A 22,237-nucleotide genomic window follows, 5' to 3' on the forward strand; every position below is an offset into this window, starting at 1 on the left:
ATTCTTCTGAGGGGAATTCTTCCGCTTGGTCATTTTGGATAGTCCCTGGCGTGGTGAGGACCTGCAGGGCACTTCCCCTGTGCTGTGGTGTATAACTGGAGTTGGTGGGCGGGGCCGCAGTCCGATCTTATGTCTGCCCCCAGCCCACCGCTGGGGCCACAATCAGACTGGTGTGTGCCTTCTCTTCCCCTCTCCTAGGGGCGGGATTCACTGTGGGGTGGCGTGGCCCGTCTGGGCTACTTGTACACTGCCAGGCTTGTGATGCTGGGGATCTGGTGTATTAGCTGGGGTGGGTAGGCAAGGTGCACGGGGGGCAGGAGGGGCAGGCTTAGCTCGCTTCTCCTTAGGTGATCTACTTCAGGAGGGGCCCTGTGGCAGCAGGAGGGAATCAGACCGGCTGCCTGCCGGAGGGGTGGCTCCGCAGAAGCACAGCATTGGGTGTTTGCTCGGAGCAAGCAAGTTCCCTGGCAGGAACTGGTTCCCTTTGGGATTTTGGCTGGGGGATGGGCGGGGGAGATGGCGCTGGTGAGCTCCTTTGTTCCCCAACAAACTGAGCTCTGTCGTCCCGGGGCTCAGCAGCTCTCCCTCCCTTTGTCCTCCAGCCTTCCCGTTTTCCGAGCAGAGCTGTTAACTTATGACCTCCCAGACGCTAAGTCGCGCTTGCTGTCGGAACACAGTCCGTCAGGCCCCTCCGCTTTTGCCCGCCAGACTCGGGGGCTCTGCTTGGCCGGCGAGCCGCCCCTCCGCCCCGGCTCCCTCCCGCCAGTCTGTGGAGCGCGCACCGCCTCGCCGCCCTTCCTACCCTCTTCTTCTGTGGGCCTCTTGTCTGTGCTTGGCTCCTGCGACTCCGTTCTGCTAATCCTCTGGCGGTTTTCTGGGTTATTTAGGCAGGTGTAGGTGGAATCTAAGTGATCAGCAGGATGCGCGGTGAGCCCAGCGTCCTCCTACGCCACCATCTTCCTCCCTCTCGGTACTACCCCTTGTTCTTGAAAAAATGAAAGGCACCCATGAAAATCAAACATGAGGTGCTGGAAAAAAAGACACTTTTTTGTACCTTGAGAGGAGATTCCTGGGTGACTATGTGTAGTCTAAACATTGAATTTTTTAGTAAACTTTATAAGTTTTTATCATGAAGTTTGTTTACATTGTAAAGGGATGAATGTTATTACAGATGAATAGACTCAGATAAATGTGGAATGAATCCTAAGATGTAAGTATATCTTTTGTAATTAATTTTCTGTAAATAGTGTTTTGATACAGTCATAAGGTGATACATAGGTATTTGTGTCTGAAAAGCAATTCTCTTTGACTAATGATGTTCATTAATCTGTTGTTTTTCATACTCCAGATGTGGCAGTTGGTGCTTTTCGGTCTGATTCTGCTGTGCTGCTGAGGTAAGGTTGATGCATTTCACTGCTTAATGACAATTGGGCTTAATTGTAAATGATGGGAGGCAGTTTTTAAAATTGGCAGTTGTGGTGACCTCATAATGCTTTTTTCTTGGTATTATGAAATTTTATTGAACTTTAGGATTGTATTTCCATCTTACGTGGCTATTATAATTAAATCCTCAGGCAAAGCCAGTATTTTTAGAAACTCAAAATTTCTCTTGATTCATTCACAGAAATGTAATTGAGTATATATGCACTTTCTACTAATAAGGGAGTTTCATGAAGTTACTTGGTCAATGGAAACTGAAAAAACAAATCCAATTTTTTCTAAAGGAAAAGTAATATTGCTAATTTTATTTCCTTCTTAGGACAAGACCCGTAGTGATTGTTGAAGCTTCTTTAAAACATCCTGAGTCAGTAAATAGAACAAATTTTGACTGTGTTGAAAATGGATTGCCTTCTGTGTGCATGGATCTAACACTCTGTTTCTCATACAAGGGCAAAGAGGTTCCAGGTTATATTGGTAAGGATGGCCTTACAGAATTTACCCTGAGTGTGTACTTCACTCATTAATCTCATGGTCGTCTTCTGAGCCCTGACATTGTTTCACCTTAGAGGTGAATACTCCTTTCTGCCTCATCTTTTGGATTCTCAAGTTACTCTAACCAATGAGTGGGCAACAGTAAGAGGCTGTATATAGTTTTCTGAAAATTATGACAAGAAGTAAATCAGGAGTATCACCTTGCTGTATTGGGGTGAGCTAAACTGAGCTTAATATATGAAATATCTTTAGAATAGAAAGAACATTACCACAGCTTCTTCTTTGTTTAACTGGGCTCCTTTCACAGCTGGAGCTGGCTTAAGTTGGAAGCCCTGAGAGGGAGATTGTTCTCTTTATATTTTGTCTTTTGAGTGAGTGAAGAAGCTTATCTCAAACCTAGACGTTGATTTCAATTTCCATAAATAACACACATCTCTTGAGGATTTCCTATGACTGTCAGCTTCTGAGAGCCATGTCCATTCCCTTTATATAGGTAGCTCTCAGTTGCCCGCTCTGGAGAAGAGAGTATTGATAGGGCTCATGCAAAATTGTGGTTAATCTCAAATCACATATATGTGACTTTATACACATTAAATTTTTTCTAGCAGGTTATGTTCCTAATTATGTTATACTTAAGCTAGTATTAGAATAACTACTAATGAAACTAGCCAATGGTAGGAGAGTGGCATACTTGGGTTTATTATTTGGACATTAAAATTAGATAAACTTCATGAGCCACCCAGGACCTATCCAGAGTTGATTGTATTCATGACCCTGCAGACTCTCATCATCTAAACATCACAAAGGGCAGCAAATACACCGAATCAAACTATGGATATGTAACAGAAATCTCCTTCTGAATCAGCCTACAATGAGAGGTATAGAATGAGCGTAGTGTATCTACTTTAGAACAGACTCACTTTTCATTGTGCACTGCAAAAGTCCTGGCTAGGCATATAGTAGTAGTAGGAAAGTGGGCAAAACTTTAACCTGGTTACAAGAAGTGGCATTTTCAGGGCATGACCCCAGTAACACAGACAAATTGATGGATTAGCTGAAAGACAGACGTTGAATTGATACGACTATCTCCCTTTATGTAAAATCCGTGTTTGTTGTACTACTGATTCCATTGTGACCAGATATTTTTAAAAATGGTTGAAAACAAATGTATGACACTCGTAAATAATCACAGCGCTGTTACAAAAGCAAGCTTTAGAGTTGCATAGAATGAGTCCTTGGGAGAAATAATTCACATGGTAAGCATTTTTCATAAAAGCCGATGTTTTGCCACTTACTGTGAATGGATTTTTATTCACCCTTTTTTCCTTTACTTTTTGCCTGAACTCCTGGTGATGAATTGTGGATGGCTGTTTCAATTACTCTTTCCTCTCTGAGACACTGAATCTCCGCTATTGTAATTTTGAAGCCAATTGATTGGGACTTCATTGTTTATTTTATAAATAAAAGTCAGGTTAAAAGATTTATTTGAAACTTGTAGGAGTAATACAGGCTTTATCCTTATGTTTCCTTGAAAAAAGTAGATAAAATCGCTCCGAAAGAATAAGTTCCTCCCAAGATGTAAACGAAAACTTCAGGAATTATATAAATTCTTTAAAATATCACTTATGAATTTATTGCTCCTATATAATGAGCGATATCTCAGCAGACTGTTAATGTAGCTTGTTTTGCAACGAATTCTTTTAGATTAAAAAAAATCGCTCTTTCTTTGTAATATCTGTCTTGGAATTTTTTTGGATACTTATTAAATTTCCTTATATTTTTGCTTATTGAGGATATTCTTCAGCAGATGATTATCTACCATGTGATATTTGAAGTAAATATTACTAAACTGCCAGAATATTCAGAAGATGTCTATATTTGGCACAAACCAGCACTGGAAGGTCAAACTGGAAACCAATAAAAACATGGAGGAGACTAATCAGGGCCTAGGGCTGGAAAAGGAGACGCCTTTGGGTGAACTGTTTATATAGGTTTGACTTTTGAACAATTTGTTCACTTTTCATTTTGAAAAATAATAAAAATCAATCACCTCTCAAGTCAGAAACAACAATGAACCCCACCGTGTATAAAATTAGTGATACATGATATGTGAGTGCAGTATTGTCTGTGGCTCTTTAGTTGGACATTCTAAGAACAGAAGGATTCCAAAGAAATATGAAACTTAGAACTTTTATGAGTAGTTACAATTTTAGTATTGTAGTTTTGAAACATATATAGGAAGATTAAGTAAATACCTGAAGATGGTAACAGTTAAAACTAGAAACCTAGAGAAAAGTTGATTGATATTTTATAACAATTTTTTCAACTTGTGTTTCCAATATGTGTCTTCTTCCAGATTTCAGGTTAGTTTTGAAAAGCCACTGAAATAAGAAAATACTGGATATCATTTTGACTATTTTCATTTCAAAAATAATAAATGCTTTTAGGTACTTATTTGCATTAACTGCAATTCTCTCTACATTTTTGCAGTTTTGTTCTATAACATGAGTCTGGATGTGAACCGGAAGATAGAATCTCCATCAAGATTTTACTTTTCTTCTAATGGAACATCTGATGTGATTACAAGCAGCATGAAAGTGTCAAGCAAAGTAGCTAACTGCAGAACACATCAAGCATTTATGCGGGTAATGTAGACTAGTTTTTTATTAATGAACGTGTAAACTTCAGTATTACCACTACAGTGAAAATCTTACTGCATTGGTATCTTTTTATAAAATGTGGTTTAAAAGCAGATGTGATTCCCTCCTGAACTAGCTGGCCTATTGTTACAGGGCTAAGATGTTCGGCAATCCTGTGATGTGGCTAATGCACAGTCCGCATTTTGCATCTTCTTTATTTCACGTTTATCACATTTTTACTGTGTCATTCTTTTTAAAGATTTGCCTTTTCCTTTCTACAATTGCTATTTTCCTATCCCTGTTTTATATGCTTCCCTAGAAATGTACATATTGAGTAGCTCTGCTGAGCCTGAGATCTGTTTCCAGGTAGGTTTTTCTTTACAGGGGTGTGGTAGGGAAGGGTAGGGTGGGGGCAGGGAAGTTGGTTTGTTTTTCGTGTGACTCTAATGAAGCAGAAGCCATCGTGACTGCGTTTGGATCAGGTCTTTGTCCCCATGCCAGCATTGTTAGTGATGTCAGTGGGAACTCGCACAGTTGCAGCGTGGTAGGGATCATCTGTGGGCCAGGACAATGACTCTCAAGATGTTTGGGGGTATGTCCTGCCAAAGCACAGCCAGTTTCATGTTTCTTTTATTAAAATACTCATTCCCAAACTGATCATCACGTTCCTTGCGTTGGTCAAATTTTATCCTATGGAGCAGTGCCAGGTCGTTTTCATTAGGGAATGGTGTACTTCATCAGAAAATCTACAGCCACAAAGAAGCCAAACTATTCCCAGGAGCCCCTTCTGGGATTGCAAATAGTAGCCTCCGCTTAGAACTTAATTTTCCCTTGGATACTTATTCCAAGCAAATGCAAACAAGCATCAAGGTTCTAACACTATTAAATGCTAAGAGCAATAATCCCTATGCTATTTCCTCATTTCCCTTAACACTTTTTATTGTACTAGAATAAAGCTATGAGATGGTTGAGAACCAAAAACATAGAATGATACTAATGTAACCATCATTTATATGTTAGGGATGAAAGAGGGATTTTTTTAATACTATATAGTTGAGATTGTATTTAGTCTCCAAAATTGACTCACCTATCATTGAGACCATTTTCAAGGCAGTAAAAGGGCTGACATTAGACATTTGCAAAGAAACATTGTGTTGAATTTGTATGACAGGAAATTGATCTGACTTACTTAGTTACTCCTGTGTTTCTTGGCATTGTTCCAACAAGTAAGAGTTCATCAAAAATTGTGTGTTTTCGTTGGGATACATTTGTAGTAGAAATGACAATTTAGCAGAGGTTTCTTGACACACACTTGTAATGTTACCCTGGTGTTGATGGTAGCAGGTTAACAGCGATTGACTTTCGGCCATATTGTCAATGTCAAACAAAAGCATTTACCTCTGGGATTGGTACACAGTAGGGACTTTTTAAAAAGTGATTGAAACCATTATTAAAATTAAAACAGGTCTAGTTGTTATTCAGGAAGATATGGAAAGATAATGAGTGCATTGTCCATTCCCACCAGCCTGGTAACTGAAGGTATTTCACAATGCTAATACTACTGTGCTAGAGTCCAAAAGAACCTGATACTCTTTTTTTTTTTTTTTTTAATTTTTAGAAGATGTATATTTATTTTGAGAGGGTGAGAGAGAGAGAGAGAGAGAGAGAGAGAGAGAGAGTTGGAGAGGGGCACAAAAAGAGGGAGAGAGAGAATTCCAAGCAGGCTCCACACTGTCAACACAGAGCCTGTTGTGGAGCTCCATTTCATGACCCTAGAATCATGACTTGACCTGAAATCAAGAGTCAGACAATTAACTGATTGAGTGACCCAGGCACCCCAGAAACTGATATTATTCTGCCTTCTTAATGATAGTAAAAAAAAGAAGAGCAGTGGTCAGGACGCTTGGATTGTCTGTCCCTTTGTTCCATAAAACTTGTCCAGTATCAGGAATATTAATGGTCATATTCTACTTCAACGTCACTTACAATGAAGTGAGGTACACTTGTTAATTATGTGGCCTGGCCCACAGCCTCCACTTCTCACAGGACTGTCTGCCAGTTGGGCACACTTTCCTCCTATGGTCCTTGGCATTGGTCATACCAGATAAGCTCCACTTAATTGAGTAGGTATTTGAGTACCAACATTCTGTTTGAGACACTTGTATATATCAATGAATGAAATATAAAGAGATTACTGCCCTCACCGTGTTTATAGTCTAGTGGAGTGAGGTAAACAACATGATAAAAATGTAAATTTTAGACTATTTTACAAGATAAACATGATCAAAAAAGAAAAGGGCAGGGGCGCCTGGGTGGCTTGGTCAGTTAAGCGTCCGACTTCGGCTCAGGTCACAATCTCACAGCTTGTAGGTTTAAGTACCACATCAGTCTCTGTCCTGACAGCTCGGAGCCTGGATCCTGCTTCGAATTCTGTGTCTCCCTCTCTCTCTGCCCCTCCGTCCTTCCCTCCCTCCACCTGTCTGTCTCTCTGTCTCTCTCTCTCTTTCTTTCTCTCTTATTCTCTCTCAAAAATAAATAAACATTTAAAAATTTAAAAAGGGCAGAGTACAGGAAACTGTGGAGTGCTGGAGAAAAAATGAAGGGTGCATTTTATTTTATTTTTTTAAGTATAATTTACACACAGTGTTAGATTAGTTTTAAATGTTTTATATAATGATTCAATCATTCTGTGCATTAGTGATGATCACAAGTGTCCTGTTTTTAAAATTTTAACTCCAGGGTAGTTAACATGCAGTGTTTCACTAGTTGCAGCTGTACAATGTAGTGATTCAACGGTTCCATATGTTACTCAGTGCCCATCAGGATAAGGGTACACTTAATCCCATTTATCTGGTTCACCCATGTCCCCAACCTCTCTCCCGCTGTTCTCTATACTTAAGAGTCTGTTTTTACCTCTTTTTTTTCTTTGTTTTGTTTCTTAAATTCCACAAATTAGTGAAATCATATGGTATTGGTCTTCCTCTGACTTACTTTATTGAACATCCTACCCTCTAGGTCCATCTGTGTTGTCGCAAATGGCAAGAATGCATTCATTTTTATGGCTAATATTCCAGTGTGTGTGTGTGTGTGTGTGTGTATGTACACATGCCACATCTTTATGCATTCATCTATCAGTGGACACTTGGCTTGCTTCTATGTCTTGGCTATTGTAAATAAGGTTACACTAATCATATGGGTGCATATTTTTTTTGAATTAGTATTTTCATTGTCTTTTGGTAGATATCCAGTAATGGGATACCTGGATCATATAGTAATTCTATTTTTAATTTTTTGAGGAACCTCAATACTGTTTTCTAATAGGCTGCATTAGTTTGCATTCCCACCCGAAGTCCCAAGGGTTCCTTTTTTCTCCACATCCTCACCAACTCTTGTTTTTCTTGTGTTGTTGATTTTAACCATTATGACAGGCTTGAGGTGACATCTCATTGTGGTTTTGATTTGTATTTCCCTGGGGATGAGCGATGTTGAACATCTTTTCATGTGTCTGTTGGCCATTTGTATGTCTTCTTGGGAAAAATGTCTATCCAGTTCCTCTGCCTGTTATTTAATTGGATTTTTAAAATTTTTGGTGTTGAGTTGCTTAAGTTCCTTATGTAGTCTGTATATTAACCCCTTATTGCATATATCATTTGCAAATAGCTTCTCTCAGTAGGTTTATTTGTTTGTTAATTGTTTCTTTTGCTGTGCAAAAGCTTTTTATTTTGGTGTAATCCCAGTAGTTTATTTTTGCTTTTATTTCTCTTGTCTCAGGAGACAGGTCTAGAAAAATGTAGCTACAGCTAGTTTCAAACACATTACTACCTATATTTTCTTCTAGTTTTATGGTTTCAAGTCTTTCATTTAAATGTTTAATTCATTTTGGGGCGCCTGGGTGGCGCAGTCGGTTAAGCGTCCGACTTCAGCCAGGTCACGATCTCGCGGTCCGTGAGTTCGAGTCCCGCGTCAGGCTCTGGGCTGATGGCTCAGAGGCTGGAGCCTGTTTCCGATTCTGTCTCTCCCTCTCTCTCTGCCCCTCCCCCGTTCATGCTCTGTCTCTCTCTGTCCCAAAAATAAATAAACGTTGAAAAAAATTTTTTTTAAATGTTTAATTCATTTTGAGTTTATTTTTGTGCATGATGTGAGAAAGTGGTCCAGTTTCATTTTTTTGGCATGTAGCTGTTTAGGTTTCTCAGTACTATTTGTTGAAGAGACTGTCTTTTCCCTATTGTATATTCTTGTGGGTTTATTTCTGGGCGCTCTACTCTGTTCCATTGATCTATGTGTCTATTTTTATGCTAGTACCATACTGTTTTGATTACTACAGCTTTGTAATATAACCTGAAATCCGGAATTGTGATACCTCCTAGTTTGTTCTTTCTCAAGATTACTTTGGCTGTTTGGGGTCTATTGTGGTCCCATACAAATTTTAGGTTTATTCTAGTTCTGTGAAAAAATGCTTTTGGCATTTTTATAGGGATTGTATTGAATCTAGATTGCTCTGGGTAGTATGAACATTTTTTTTATTGGTTTCAGGAGTAAAATTTAGTGACTTATCACATACATATAACACCCAGTGCTCATCACAAGTGTCCTCCTTAATGCTCATCACCCATTTATCCTATTCCCCCCCCCCCCACCTCCCCTCCAGCAAACCTCAGGTTGTTCTCTGTATTTAAGAGTCTTTTATGGTTTGACTCCTTGTTTTCATCTTCTTTTATTTTTCCTTCTCTTCCCCTATGTTTATCTGTTTTGTTTCTAAAATTCCACATGAGTGAAATTATTTGATACTTGTCTTTCTCTGACTTATTTCACTTCGCTTAGCATAACACACTCTAGTTCCATTCATGTTGCTGCAAATGGCAATTTCTTTCTTCCTTCCTTCCTTCCTTCCTTCCTTCCTTCCTTCCTTCCTTCCTTCCTGATGGCCAGTTAATATTCCATTGGGTGTGTGTGTGTGCACATCTTTTTTATCCATTCATTAGTCGATGGACATTTGGTCTCTTTCCATAGTTTGGCTAATGTTGATAGCACTGCTGTAAACATTGGGGTGCATGTGCCCCTTCAAGTGAGCATTTTTGTATCCTTGGGATAAATTCCTAATAGTGCAATTGCTGGGTTGTAGGCAGTTCTATTGTTAACTTTTTTGAGGAACCTCCATACTGTTTTCCAGGGTGGCTGCACCAGTTGGTATTCCCACCAATGTCACAAAAGGGTTCCCCTTTCTCTGCATCCTTGACAACATCTGTTGTTGCCTGAGTTGTTAATGTTAGCCATTCTGACAGGTGTGAAGTGGCATCTCATCGTGGTATTTGGTCTGTATTTCCCTGCTGATGAGTAATGTTGAGCATCTTTTCATGTGTCTGTTTGCCATCTGGATGTATTCTTTGGAAAACTGTCTATTCATGTCTTCTGCCCATTTTTTTTTAATGGATTATTTGTTTTTTGGGTGTTGAGTTGGTAAGTTATTTATAGATTTTGGATACTGACTCTTTATCCTATATGTCATTGGCAACTATCTTCTCCCATTCCATCAGTTGCCTTTTAATTTTGTTGATTGTCTCCTTTGCTGTGCAAAAGCTTTTGCTCATGTTCATGTTCATGTTTGCTTTTGTTTCCCTTTCTTCCAGAGACTTGTCTCCTAAGAAGTTGCTGCAGCCAAGGTCGTAGGGGTTGCTGCCTGTGTTCTTATAGCATTTTGATGGTTTCCTGTCCCACATTTAGGGTTTTCATCCATTTTGAGTTTATTTTTGTGTGTGGTGTAAGAAAGTGGTCCAGGTTCATTCTTCTGCGTGTCGCTGTCCGGTTTTCCCAGCACCACTTGCTGAAGAGACTGTCTTTATTCCACTGGATATTCTTTCCTGCTCTGTTGACAATTAGCTGACCATATAGTTGTGGGTCCATTTCTGTGTTCTTTCTTCTGTTCCATTGATTTTTGCGTCTGTTTTTGTGCCAATACCATACTGTCTTGATGATGAAGCTTTGTAATACAGTGTGAAGTCTGGAATTGTGATGCCTCCAGCTTTGGTATTTCCTTTTCAACACTACTTTGGCTATTTGGAAGTCTTTTCTAGTTTCATCAAATTTTAGAATTGTTTGTTCTAGCTCTGAAGAATCCTGGTGTTACTTTGATAGGGATTGCACTGAATGTGTAGATTGCTTTGGGGTAGTATAGACATTTTAACAATATTTGTTCTTTCAATCCATGATCATGGATTGTTTTCCATTTCTTTGTGTTGTCTTCAGTTTCTTTCATAAGTGTTCTATAGTTTTCAGAGTACAGATTTTTACCTCTTTGGTTAGGTTTATTCCTAGGTATCTTATGCTTTTTGGTGCAATTGTAAATGGGATTGATTCCTTGATATCTCTTTCTGCTGCTCCATTATTGGTGTATAAAAGTGCAACAGATTTATTTATGAACATTTTGACAATACAGTTTCTTTCAGTCCATAAGCATGGAGTATCTTTCCATTTGTGTCCTCTCCAATTTCTCTCATCAATGTTTTATCACTTTCAGAGGCCAGGTCATTCACCTGCATGGTGTATTCCCTAGGTATTTTACTCCTTTTGTGCAATTGTAAATGGGACTGTTTTCTTAATTGCTCTTCTACTTCATTATTAATATATAGAAATGCAACTGATTTCTCTGTATTAATTTTGTATTTTGTTACCAGACTGAAAATATTTATTAGTCCTAGTAGTTTTTTGTAGTCTTCAGAGTTTCCCACATATGGTACCATGTCATCTGCAAAGTTTTAATTTTTCCTTACCAGTGTGGATGCCTTTTAATTTTTTTTTCTTAGCTGATTCCTGGGGTGGGACTTCCCATACTGTGTTAATAAGTAAAGGTGGTGAGAGTAGGCATCCTTGTCTTCTTCCTGATCTTAGAGGAAAACTTTTCAGTTTTTAACCATTGGGTATCATGTTAGCTGTGGGTTTTTTATATATGGCCTTGTAATGTTGAGGTAGGTTTCCTCTAAATCTACTTTGTAGAGTTTCTATCATGAATGAATATTGTACTTTGTCAGATGCTTTTCCTGCATTTATTGAGATGATCATATGGTTTTTATCCTTTCTCTTGTTGATGTATCACATTGAGTTGTGAATATTGAGTCCTCCCCACCCCCCTGTATCCCTGGAATAAATCCCACTTGATTGTGTTGAATGATTTTTTAATGTATTATTGAATTTGGTTTACTAATATTTTGTTGAAGGTTTTTACATTTATGTCAATCAGAGAAATTGGCCCATAAGTTTCTTTTTTTGTAGTGTCTTTGGTCTTGGTATCAGGGTAATGCTGGCCTCATAGAATGATTTTGGAAGTTTTCCTTCCTCTTCTAATTTTGGGAAGAGTTTGAGAAGAATTGGCATTAACTCTTCTTTAAGCATTGGGTAGAATTCACCTGTTAAGCTGGTCCCGGACTTTTTGTTTGTTGGGAGTTCTTTGATTACTCTTTCAATTTTATTGGAAGCAATTGGTCTGTTCAAATTTTCCATTTCCTTCTGATTCAGTCTGAAAGATTACACATTTCTAGAAATGAGCCATTTCTTCTAGGCTGTCCAGTTTGTTGGCATATAATTTTTTCATAACATTCTTTTGTAATCTTTTGTATTTTTGTGATGTTAGTTTTTTCTCCTTTTTCATTTCTGATTTTATTTACTTTGGTCTTATCTCTTGTTTTTTTTTCTTGATGAGTCTGGTCTGAAGATTTATCAATTTTGTTGATTTTTTCAGACAACCAGTTCTTGGTTTCCTTTATCTTTTCTCCCTCCCTCTCTCTCTCTCTCCCTCCCTCCCTCCCTCTCTCTCCCTCTGTGTGTGTGTGTGTGGGTGTGGGTGTGTATGTTGTCTCTATTTCACTTATTTCTGCTCTAATCTTTATTATTTCCTTACTTCTACTGGTGTTGAGTTTTGTTCTTATTTTTCTTGCTCCTTTAGATGTAAGGTTGAGTTGTTTGCTTCAGTTTTCTCTTGTTTCTTGAGGTGGGTCTGTGTTGCTATAAAACTTCCCTTTTAGAACTGTTTCTTTTGCTGCATCCCAAAGATTTTGGACAGTTATGTTTTTATTTTCATTTGTTTCCATGTATTTTTTTATTTCCTATTTGATCTCTTGATTTTCCCGTTGTTTAATAGCATGCTGCTTAGCCTCCACATGTGTGTTTTTTCCAGTTGTTTTCTTGTAATTGATTTCTAGTTTTATACCCTTGTGATCAGAAAAGATGCATGATATGATTTTAGTCTTCTTAAATGTATGGAGACTTGTTTTGTGGACTAACATGTGGTCACTCCTGGAGAATGATCCACGTGCACTTGGAAAGAATGTGTATTCTGCTGTTTTTAGATAGAATGTATATATCTGTTAGGTCTATCTGATCTAATGTAACATTCATAGCCACTATTTCCTGGTTTTCTGTTTGGATGATCTATCCAGTGATGTAAACGGGGTGTTAAAGTCCCCTAATATTACTGCATTCCTGTCAATTCCTCCCTTTATGTATGTTAATAATTCCTTTATGTATTTATGTGCTTCCATGTTGAGTGCATAGATAAATTGTTACACCCTCTTGTTGGATTGTACCCCTTATGTAGTGCCCTTCTTTGTCTTTTGCTACAGTATTAAGTATCTTGTCTAATAAAAGTATTGCTACTGTAGCTTTTTTTCCCCATTTCCATGTATGTATGTTTTTTTATCCCTTCATTTTCAGTCTGCACGTAGTATCTTTAGGTCTGAGGTGAGTCTCTGATAGACAGTATATATGTAGATGGTCTTATTTTTTGAATCCGCTCAATCACCCTGTGTCTTTTGATTGAAGCTTTTAGTCCATTTACTTTTAATTATTGGTAGGCACGTATTTATTGCCACTTTATTGCTTGTTTTATGATTGCTTTGTAGTTCTTCTCTGTTTCTTCTCTTGTTCTCTTCCCTTGTGGTTTTATGGCTTTCTTTAGTGTTGTGCATGGATTTCTTTCTCTTTATTTTTGTGTATCTATTACAGGCTTTTGATTTTTCAGTTACCATGAGGATCATATATAACATCCAAAGTATACAGCAATTTGTATCCAGTTGATGGTCACTTAAGTTTGATCCCATTCTAAAGGCACTAAATTGTTACTTTCTCCTCCACATTGTATGTATATGATGTTATATTTTGCATCCTTTTATTTTGTGTATTCCTTGACTGATTTTTGTGGATGAAATTGATCTCACAACTTTTGTGTTTTAACCTCCATATTGGTTAAAAGAAGAATGGGTATTAGCTCTTTTTTAAGCGTTGGGTAGAATTCATCTGTTAAGCTGGTCCTGGGCTTTTTGCTTGTTTGGAGTTCTTTGATTACATAAGTGATTAATCTGCTACCTTTATTGTGCGATCACATTTGCCTGTGAAATTGTTCCCTTTTATAATTTTCTTCTAGTGGAAATGCTTCATTTTTTACATCTTAGTGTGTTATCTGTTGAAATTCTCTTCTATTAGATGTCACTCTCCCTCTATGATAATGTTCCTTGTCCATGTAAATATATGACGATGAATCTTTGCCTTTGCCATATTCATATATATAACTTTATTAGATCTTAATGATTTCCGAAAACAAGATCTTAGAACAAGGGATAATTTTGAGGCTGCTTTGATTTAGGGAAACTCAATTAACAATTGGCAGCAGTTTTTAGAAATGTTGGAGCAGCCGTGGTGAAGTGAGACTTTGCTTAAGGCTTTTATAGATGGTATTTATTGGTTGATCTTGATGGAATCTCTGCATCAAATTATTCACTGATGTTTAAGAAGAGAAGAGGGGTGGTAAAGTGGGATGACAAGTGAAGTAACAAGATTCTCTCCCTGCTTGCAATATTTCCAATAAAGCTAAAAATATGTAGCTTAGGCATCTGATCAGGAATGCCTGCCACTGTTTATAATCTGAGAGACCCAGTGAGTTCAGTGGCCTTAGCAATGTTATATAATTATGAAATCAACCTGCCTACATGTATAGTAGATTAGTTTGTTCTTTCCCTTGATTCCTGAACTTTCTGGATTTTGGATTTATGAACTAAAAGTTTTATTTTGTTATGTGAGTCTTTAGGCAACTTCTAAAACCCATCTTTTTCAATAATAACTTCAAGGAAGTTAAGGTATATTTGGTTTGTAATTATATTTTATTTGTATTTTATGTATTCATTTATATTGTTAAACTGTACTAGTACATAATTCAGTGAGCCGTTATATATTAACCGTTATATATTAACCAAAGCCATTATATATTAACCACAGCAAACTATGGACTGATCCATATAGGCATATAGTTGTCCAAGTACAAACAGACTATATAATTATACTGACATTATGGTAGTCAGGAAGGGGATTAATTATTCCAGGATATGTTAATTCTTTGTTAGATTGGAAGGTGTTTGAAGACAGAATATTACTTTTTGTATGTTTGCATTCCCTTAGAGTTAATACAACTCCTTACATAAGGTAGAAATCCATGAATATTCTTAAAATTGATGAGTGATGTTTCTCTGTGCTATTTAAAGAATTCTATAAGGGAAAATCTGAGAATGTTCTATTGGTGTTAGGATTAGAGCACCTGTTTGGGGGCTGCTGTCTTTTCTCAGGATGTTGGTAGTGCCAGCTGTTTGACAGTTCTCCACTTCCCAAAGCAAGCTTATACTAGCTAGAGTGGTTATAATTACAGATGGTGGTCCTGGGTTAGGTTCCAATCTATGCCTCAGCCTTACCTTCTCCCTCCCCGATCCACTTCCCACATTTGTACCATTTGTACAAAAACATAAATCTGGGGGCACCTGGTGGCTCAGTTCGTGAAGTAACTGATTCTTGATTTAGGCTTAGGTCATGATCTCATGGTTCATGAGATTGAGCCCTGCGTCAGGCTCTGTGCTTACAGCATGGAGCCTGCTTGAGATTCTCTCTCTCCCTCTCTCTCTCTGCTTCTCCCCTGCTTTCTCTCTCTCTCTCTCTCTCTCTCTCTCTCTCTCTCTCTCTCTCTCTCAAAGTAAATAAATAAACATTAAAAAAAACCCTACAAATCTGATCATATTCCTTGCTTAAAATTCTTCTAAGACTTTCCAGTCCTCTTTTTTTTTTTTTTTTAATGTTTTACTTATTTTTAAGACAGAGAGACAGAGCATGAGTGGGGAGGGGCAGAGAGAGAGACACACACAGAATCTGAAGTGGGCTCCAGGCTCTGAGCTGTCAGCACAGAGCCCGATGCGGGGCTTGAACTCACGAACTGTGAGATCATGACCTGAGCCGAAGTTCGATGCTTAACCAACTGAGCCACCCAGGAAGCCCTCCAGTCCTCCTTTAAGTGTAGATTAGGTGCCCCTCCTTCTTCTGTACTTGTGTGTACTTACACTGGAATGCTCATACCCTACATTGTATGTGGATTTATGGATTATATAGATGCTGACATAGGTATTGACTTTCAGTTTTGTGTCCCCAGAGCCTTCCTTGTACTTGGCAGACCCACAAATAGATACACTGAAATGTTTATAGTGCAGTATCATTTTTCATTCAGTAAACCTTATAAATATGTCTGGCTCCACCCTTTAGGTTTTTCCATTGCATACACACAATAGGAAGACATGGACTTGCTGCTTAGTGGCCATAAATACAAATTTCTATAAAAGTTAAACAAGAAGGCAGACTTTGAATAATTTCAGACATGTGGTAATTTGCATGCTTATGGGTTGCCCTATTTTATGTAATGTCCATAAAAATGTGGCATGGAATCTTCATTATTTTTAATATAGATAGCACGTGACCATCAAAATGAAAAATTTTAAGCAAATCTACTTTTTCCCTCCCAAATACGTAATTAGTCACTTCAAGACATTTTTGCTATTCTTGTCTTTAGGTGGAGCTGTTAAAGTTAAATAAGTGTGAGTATCTGTCAAACACAGTTCTTGCAAGAGTGCACGTACATTTTATATATTGTGAGAAAAGCATAATTAATAGCTAATTAGGATAATGAAAGTAATATACACCAGATGTAGAGAAGACCTTGTGGAAAATTAGTATGAATTAGGTAACATGTGATTTGGTCAAAGCAAGCTTGTTGAGAAGAATTAAAACAGTGGACATGTGGAGGGACAATCAGTGGCTGTCTAGCTCCTACACCTAGGGAATAATTTAATCAAGTTTGCTATTGTAATACTCAGGGCTTCAAGCTGTTCGGTTTTCACAAGTTGATAACTTGGGATTTGGGCCTTGATTTGCAGCATTCCTATATGGTCAAAGTTTCATGTTGAGATGATCACTTTTCAAGTAATTTAATAAAATCCTCTCCATGCATAAGAATGGAAAAGTAATGAGAGATCTCAGGTACTCTGTTTCATGCCCCAAATCGTCCAGATACCACTTAATTAATACAAGTCTAATACTTGGTATGTAACTCATTTTCTACTTAATGTTCATTGATTGGCAATAGTCAAATTTTCTTTTTCATTAAATTCCTTCCAAACGTTCACCTGAATATCCTATTATAAGAAGCTGAAATTCAGTAATATCTTGATTGGTTTATATAGCTATATTTTGAAGCGGCATCTACATAATCAATCTCTAACATCTGTTGATATCTGAAATGCCAGGCATTGTTCTCAGTAAGTATTTTACAAACATCATGCCACTGGATTCTCATAACAACAGGTATAGGCATCATGAGAATCATCGTTATCCCCATTTTCGATGAGGTTAATTGAGCCATAGACAGATGAAGCAATTTGCTCAAGGTCACACAGATACAGATAGGGTTGCACCTGAGATTGGAAGCCCAGTCACTGTACCTCCAGGCCTCTTGTTTTTAAGCATGGTATACATATATTGATAGTTATAAATAATGTAAAAAGAAAAATTATCTTTTTTATTTACATAAGGACACAGAATAGTCTTTTAAGTGATAAATCCTCTTGATTAATTTACTTCATTGACTGTATCCAAAGTTACTACAGATGTAAGTAGCACAGCCATCATGTGTATTACAGGCATTTTTTCCTACCCATTCGGGATTACTAATTGAGCTTTACAAATTACTTGTTCTTCATTTGCTTTCAGGCAGTAATGTTTAAGCCATATTCTAATCTTAAAATGTTTATAGGTACTAAAACCTTGTTCCACTAACGTTATGGGCTAGGAGTTCTGTAAATAACAATGCCATGGATCTACTCAGGAACTGAATAAATAGAAACCTCAATTATGGGTTAAGGTAATATATCTAGCCCTGATGCAAACACTTGAGTCTATTTAATGTTTAAAAGGAACTTTGTTGAATTTATGTTTTAAAAGGAGAAGAACCTAGAGATTGAAACGAGTATATGAAAAGTAGAGTCAAACTGTGATATAAAGAAACTAATTCTTCAAATATCTCCTGAGTATAGTAACAATTCTAATATCAAGAAAAGTAAAAACGGTCTAGTTCCATGTAGATAGACTTTATCTACTGATTGTTAACTGCATTCTCAAATCCTGAGATATAATGTCTCTGTTTAATTTTTGTTGTGCTTAAGATACTTGTTTTATAGGTTTGTCATCAACATATCTCATTTCATGCAATTTAATTAAATTGTCTCCTGAATTCTGTTAAAATCCTCCTGGATTACTTTATCAGTAAAATTTTATTTGCCTACCTACTTAGAGAAGGAGAAAAAGAAAGGAGTCTGTTTTTGTCAAGTACACTTTGAAGATCTCATTTCGGTCTAAACAGGGCTCAGATTAAGGGCTTTTTAAGTGATACCATGTTTTATATATTACTGGACTCCCATATTTTTTTATAGACCTGAGATTCTAGAACAATCTTACTATCAAAGTTATCCTTTAATTGAATGCTAAATGATTTCAAAGTTATTTTCCTGTCACTTATTTTACTATTGGTACATATATGTATGTTAGGAAACAAATTTGATAGTATGTAGTTGTATCCTTTGGGTAAATACCTTTTTTGTATCCTTTGGGTAAATACCTAGTAGTGCAATTGCTGGGTCATAGGATAGTTTTATCTTTAACTTTCCGAGGAACCTCCACACTGTTATCTACAGTGGCTGTTCCAGTTTGCATTCCCACCAACAGTGCAAGAGGGTTCCCCTTTCTCTGCATCCTGACCAACATCTGCTGTTTCCCGGGTTGTTAATTTTAGTCATTCTGACAGGTGTGAGGTGGTATCTCATTGTGGTTTTTGTTTTTCCCTGATGATAGGTAATGTTGAATATCTTTTCATGTGTCTCTTTGTCATTTGTATGTCTTCTTTGGAGAAGTCTTCTCATGTCTTCTGGCCGTTTCTTAACTGTATTATCTTTGGGGTGTTGAGTTTGATAAGTTCGTCACAGATTTTAGATATTAACCCTTTATCCTATATGTCATTGGCAACTATCTTCTCCCATCCCATTGGTTGCCTTTTAGTTTTGTTGATTGTTTCCTTTGCCAAGAGCTTTTTATCTTGATGAGGTCCCAATAGTTCATGTTTGCTTTTGTTTCCCTTGCCTCCAGAGACTTGTCTCGTACGAAGTTGCTGCAGCCAAGGTCACAGGGGTTGCTGCCTGTGTTCTCTTCTAGGGTTTTGATGGTTTCCCGTCTCACATTTAGGGTTTTTATCCATTTTGAGTTTATTTTTGTGTATGGTGTAAGAAAGTGGTCCAGGTTCATTCTTCAGCATGTTGCTGTCCAGTTTTCCAAACACCATTTGCTAAAGAGACTGTCTTTTTCCCATTAGATATTCTTTCCTGCTCTGTCAACAACTAGTTGACCATATCATTTGGGGTCCATTTCTGGGTCCTCTTTTCTGTTCCATTAATCTGTGTCTGTTTTTGTGCAAGTACTATACTGTCTTGATGATGACAGCTTTGTAATACAGCTCGAAGTCCAGAATTGTGATGCTTCCAGATTTGATTTTTCTTTTTCAATGTTACTTTGGCTTTTCGGGATCTTTTCTGATTCCATACAAATCTTAAAATCATTTGCTCTAGCTCTGTGAAGCATGCTGGTGCTATTTTGATAGGGATTGCATTGAATATGTAGGTTTCTTTGGGTAGTATAGAAATTTTAACAATATTTGTTCTTCCAATCCATGAGGATGGGGTGTTTTTTCCATTTTTTTGTGTTGTCTTCAATTTTATTCATAAGTGTTCTATAGTTTTCAGCATACACATTTTTTTAACCTCTTTGGTTAGGTTTATTCCTAGGTGTCTTAATGGTTTTTGGTGCAGTTGTAAATGGGACTGATTCCTTCATAATTCTTTCTGCTGTTTCATTATTGGTGTATAGAAATGTAATGGATTTGTTGGTTTTTATATCCTGTGACTTTGCTGAATTCATGTACCCGTTCTGGCAATTTTTTTGTGGAGTCTTTGGGTTTTCCACAAAGAGTATCATGTCGTTTGCAAATATTGAAAGTTTGATTTCTTCCCTGCCTTTTATTTCTTTTTGTTGTCTGATTGCTGAGGCTAGGACTTCCAGTACTGTGTTGAACAACAGTGGTGAGGGTGGATGTTACTGTTATGTTCTTGACCTTAGAGGATGATATTAGCTGTGGGTCTTTCATATATGGCCTTTATGATGTTGAGGTATATTCCTTCTATTACTACTTTTTTGAGGGTTTTTATCAAGAAAGGATACTGTATTTTATCTAATGCTTTTTCTGCATCTACTGAACCATATGGTTCTTCTCCTTTTCTTTTTTTTTTTTTAATTTTTTTTTCAACGTTTATTTATTTTTGGGACAGAGAGAGACAGAGCATGAATGGGGGAGGGGCAGAGAGAGAGGGAGACACAGAATCGGAAACAGGCTCCAGGCTCTGAGCCATCAGCCCAGAGCCTGACGCGGGGCTCGAACTCACGGACCGCGAGATCGTGACCTGGCTGAAGTCGGACGCTTAACCGACTGTGCCACCCAGGCGCCCCGGTTCTTCTCCTTTTCTTAATGTGGTATATCACATTGATTTGCAGATTCTGAGGAATAAATCCCACTTGATCATGGTGAATAATTCTTTTAATATACTGAGGATTCAATTTGCTAGTGTCTTAGAATTTTTGCACCATTGTTCATCAGGGATATTGGTCTGCAGCTTTCCATTTTAGTGGGATATTTGTCTGGTTTTGGAACCAAGGTAATGTTGGCCTCATAGAATGAGTTTGTAAGTTTTCCTTCCATTTCTTTTTGTTGGAACAGTTCCAAAAGAATAGGTATTCTTTTTTGGATTTTGGTAGAATTCCCCTGGGAAGCCATCTGGCCCTGTACTCTTGCTTATTAAGAGATTTTTTTTATTACTGATTCAATTTCTTTATTTGTAACGGGTATCTTCAAATTTTCTAGTTCTTCCTGTTTCAGTTTTGGTAGTTTATATGTTTCTAGATATTTATTCATTTGTTCCAGGTTGCCCAATTTATTGGCATATCATTGCTCATAATATTCTCTTATAATTGTATTTTTGTGGTTTTGGTGGTGGTCTCTCTTTCATTCATGATTTTATCGGTTTGGGTCCTTTCTCTTTTCTTTTTGGTAAGTCTGGCTAGGGTTTTATCAATTTTGTTAATTCTTTCAAAAACCAGTTCCTGGTTTAGTTGATCTGTTTTTTTGTTTTTGTTTTCTTTCTATATAACTTGTTTTTGCTCTAATCTTTGTTATTTCCCTTCTTTTGCTGGTTTTTGGCTTTATTTGCTGTTCTTTTTCCAGCTTTTTTAGGTGTAAGGTTAGGTTGTATATTTGAGATTTTTCTTCCTTCTTGAGGAAGGCCTGAATTGCTATATACTTCCCTCGTAGGACTGCCTTTACACTTTTGGACTGTTAAATTTTCATTTTCATTGGCTTCAATGTATTTTTTCATTTCTTCTTTAATTTCCTGGTTAACCGATCCACTCATTCTTTAACAGGATGTTCTTTAACCTCCATGTATTTGAGGGCTTTAAATTTTTTTTTTGTGGTTGACTTCAAGTTTCAGAGTGTTGTGGTCTGAAAATATGCATGGTACGATCCCGATCTTTTTGTAGTGGTTGAGGCCTGATTTGTGACCCAGTATGTGATCTATTCTGGAAAAAGTTCCTTGTGCACTAGAAAAGAACATGTATTCTGTTGTGTTAGGATGAAATGCTCTGAATATATCTGTTAAGTCCATCTGGTTCAGTGTGTCATTCAAAGCCATTGTTTCCTTGTTTATCTTCTCTTAGATGTAGGTATGGTGTTAAAGTCCCCTACTATTACTTATCTATTAAAGTCTTATATTAAAGACTTATATAAAGTCCCCTACTATTACTTATCTGTAAAGTCTTATCTATTGATGTAGGTATGGTGTTAAAGTCCCCTACTATTACTGTATTATTATCAATGAGTTTAAGTTTGTTATTAATCGATTTATATATTTGGCTTCTATCAAGTTGGGGGCATAAATATTTACAATTATTAGCTCTTCTTGTTGGATAGGCCCCCTTTATTATGATATAGTATCCTTGATCTCTTACTATCATCTTTGGTTTAAAATCTAGTTTGTCTGGGGGCACCTGGGTGGCTCAGTCAGTTAAGCATCCAACTTTAGCTTAAGTCGTGATCATGGTTTGTGAGTTCTAACCCCATGTTGGGCTCTGGGCAGACACTGCTGAGCCTGCTTCGAGTTCTCTGTCTCCCTCTCTCTCTGCCCTTCTCCCACTTACACACACACTCCCTCTCTGTCTCA

The 22,237-nt window shown here is 37.5% G+C and overlaps 1 protein-coding gene across 2 annotated transcripts in view; it reads left to right on the plus strand.

Annotated features, from left to right (window-relative positions):
* The window catches only part of ITGA4 (integrin subunit alpha 4), a 97,430-nt gene that overhangs the window by 40,296 nt on the left and 34,897 nt on the right, over positions 1-22,237 (plus strand). For both annotated transcript variants that reach the window (XM_045480398.1, XM_045480399.1), the window contains exons 13-15: positions 1,349-1,394; positions 1,760-1,914; positions 4,423-4,577. In XM_045480398.1, coding sequence (XP_045336354.1) covers positions 1,349-1,394; positions 1,760-1,914; positions 4,423-4,577 — 356 coding nt within the window. The remainder of the gene's footprint in view (positions 1-1,348; positions 1,395-1,759; positions 1,915-4,422; positions 4,578-22,237) is intronic.

The sequence above is a fragment of the Leopardus geoffroyi genome, chromosome C1 (assembly GCF_018350155.1).
Source record: "Leopardus geoffroyi isolate Oge1 chromosome C1, O.geoffroyi_Oge1_pat1.0, whole genome shotgun sequence".
NCBI classification, from domain to species: domain Eukaryota; kingdom Metazoa; phylum Chordata; class Mammalia; order Carnivora; family Felidae; genus Leopardus; species Leopardus geoffroyi.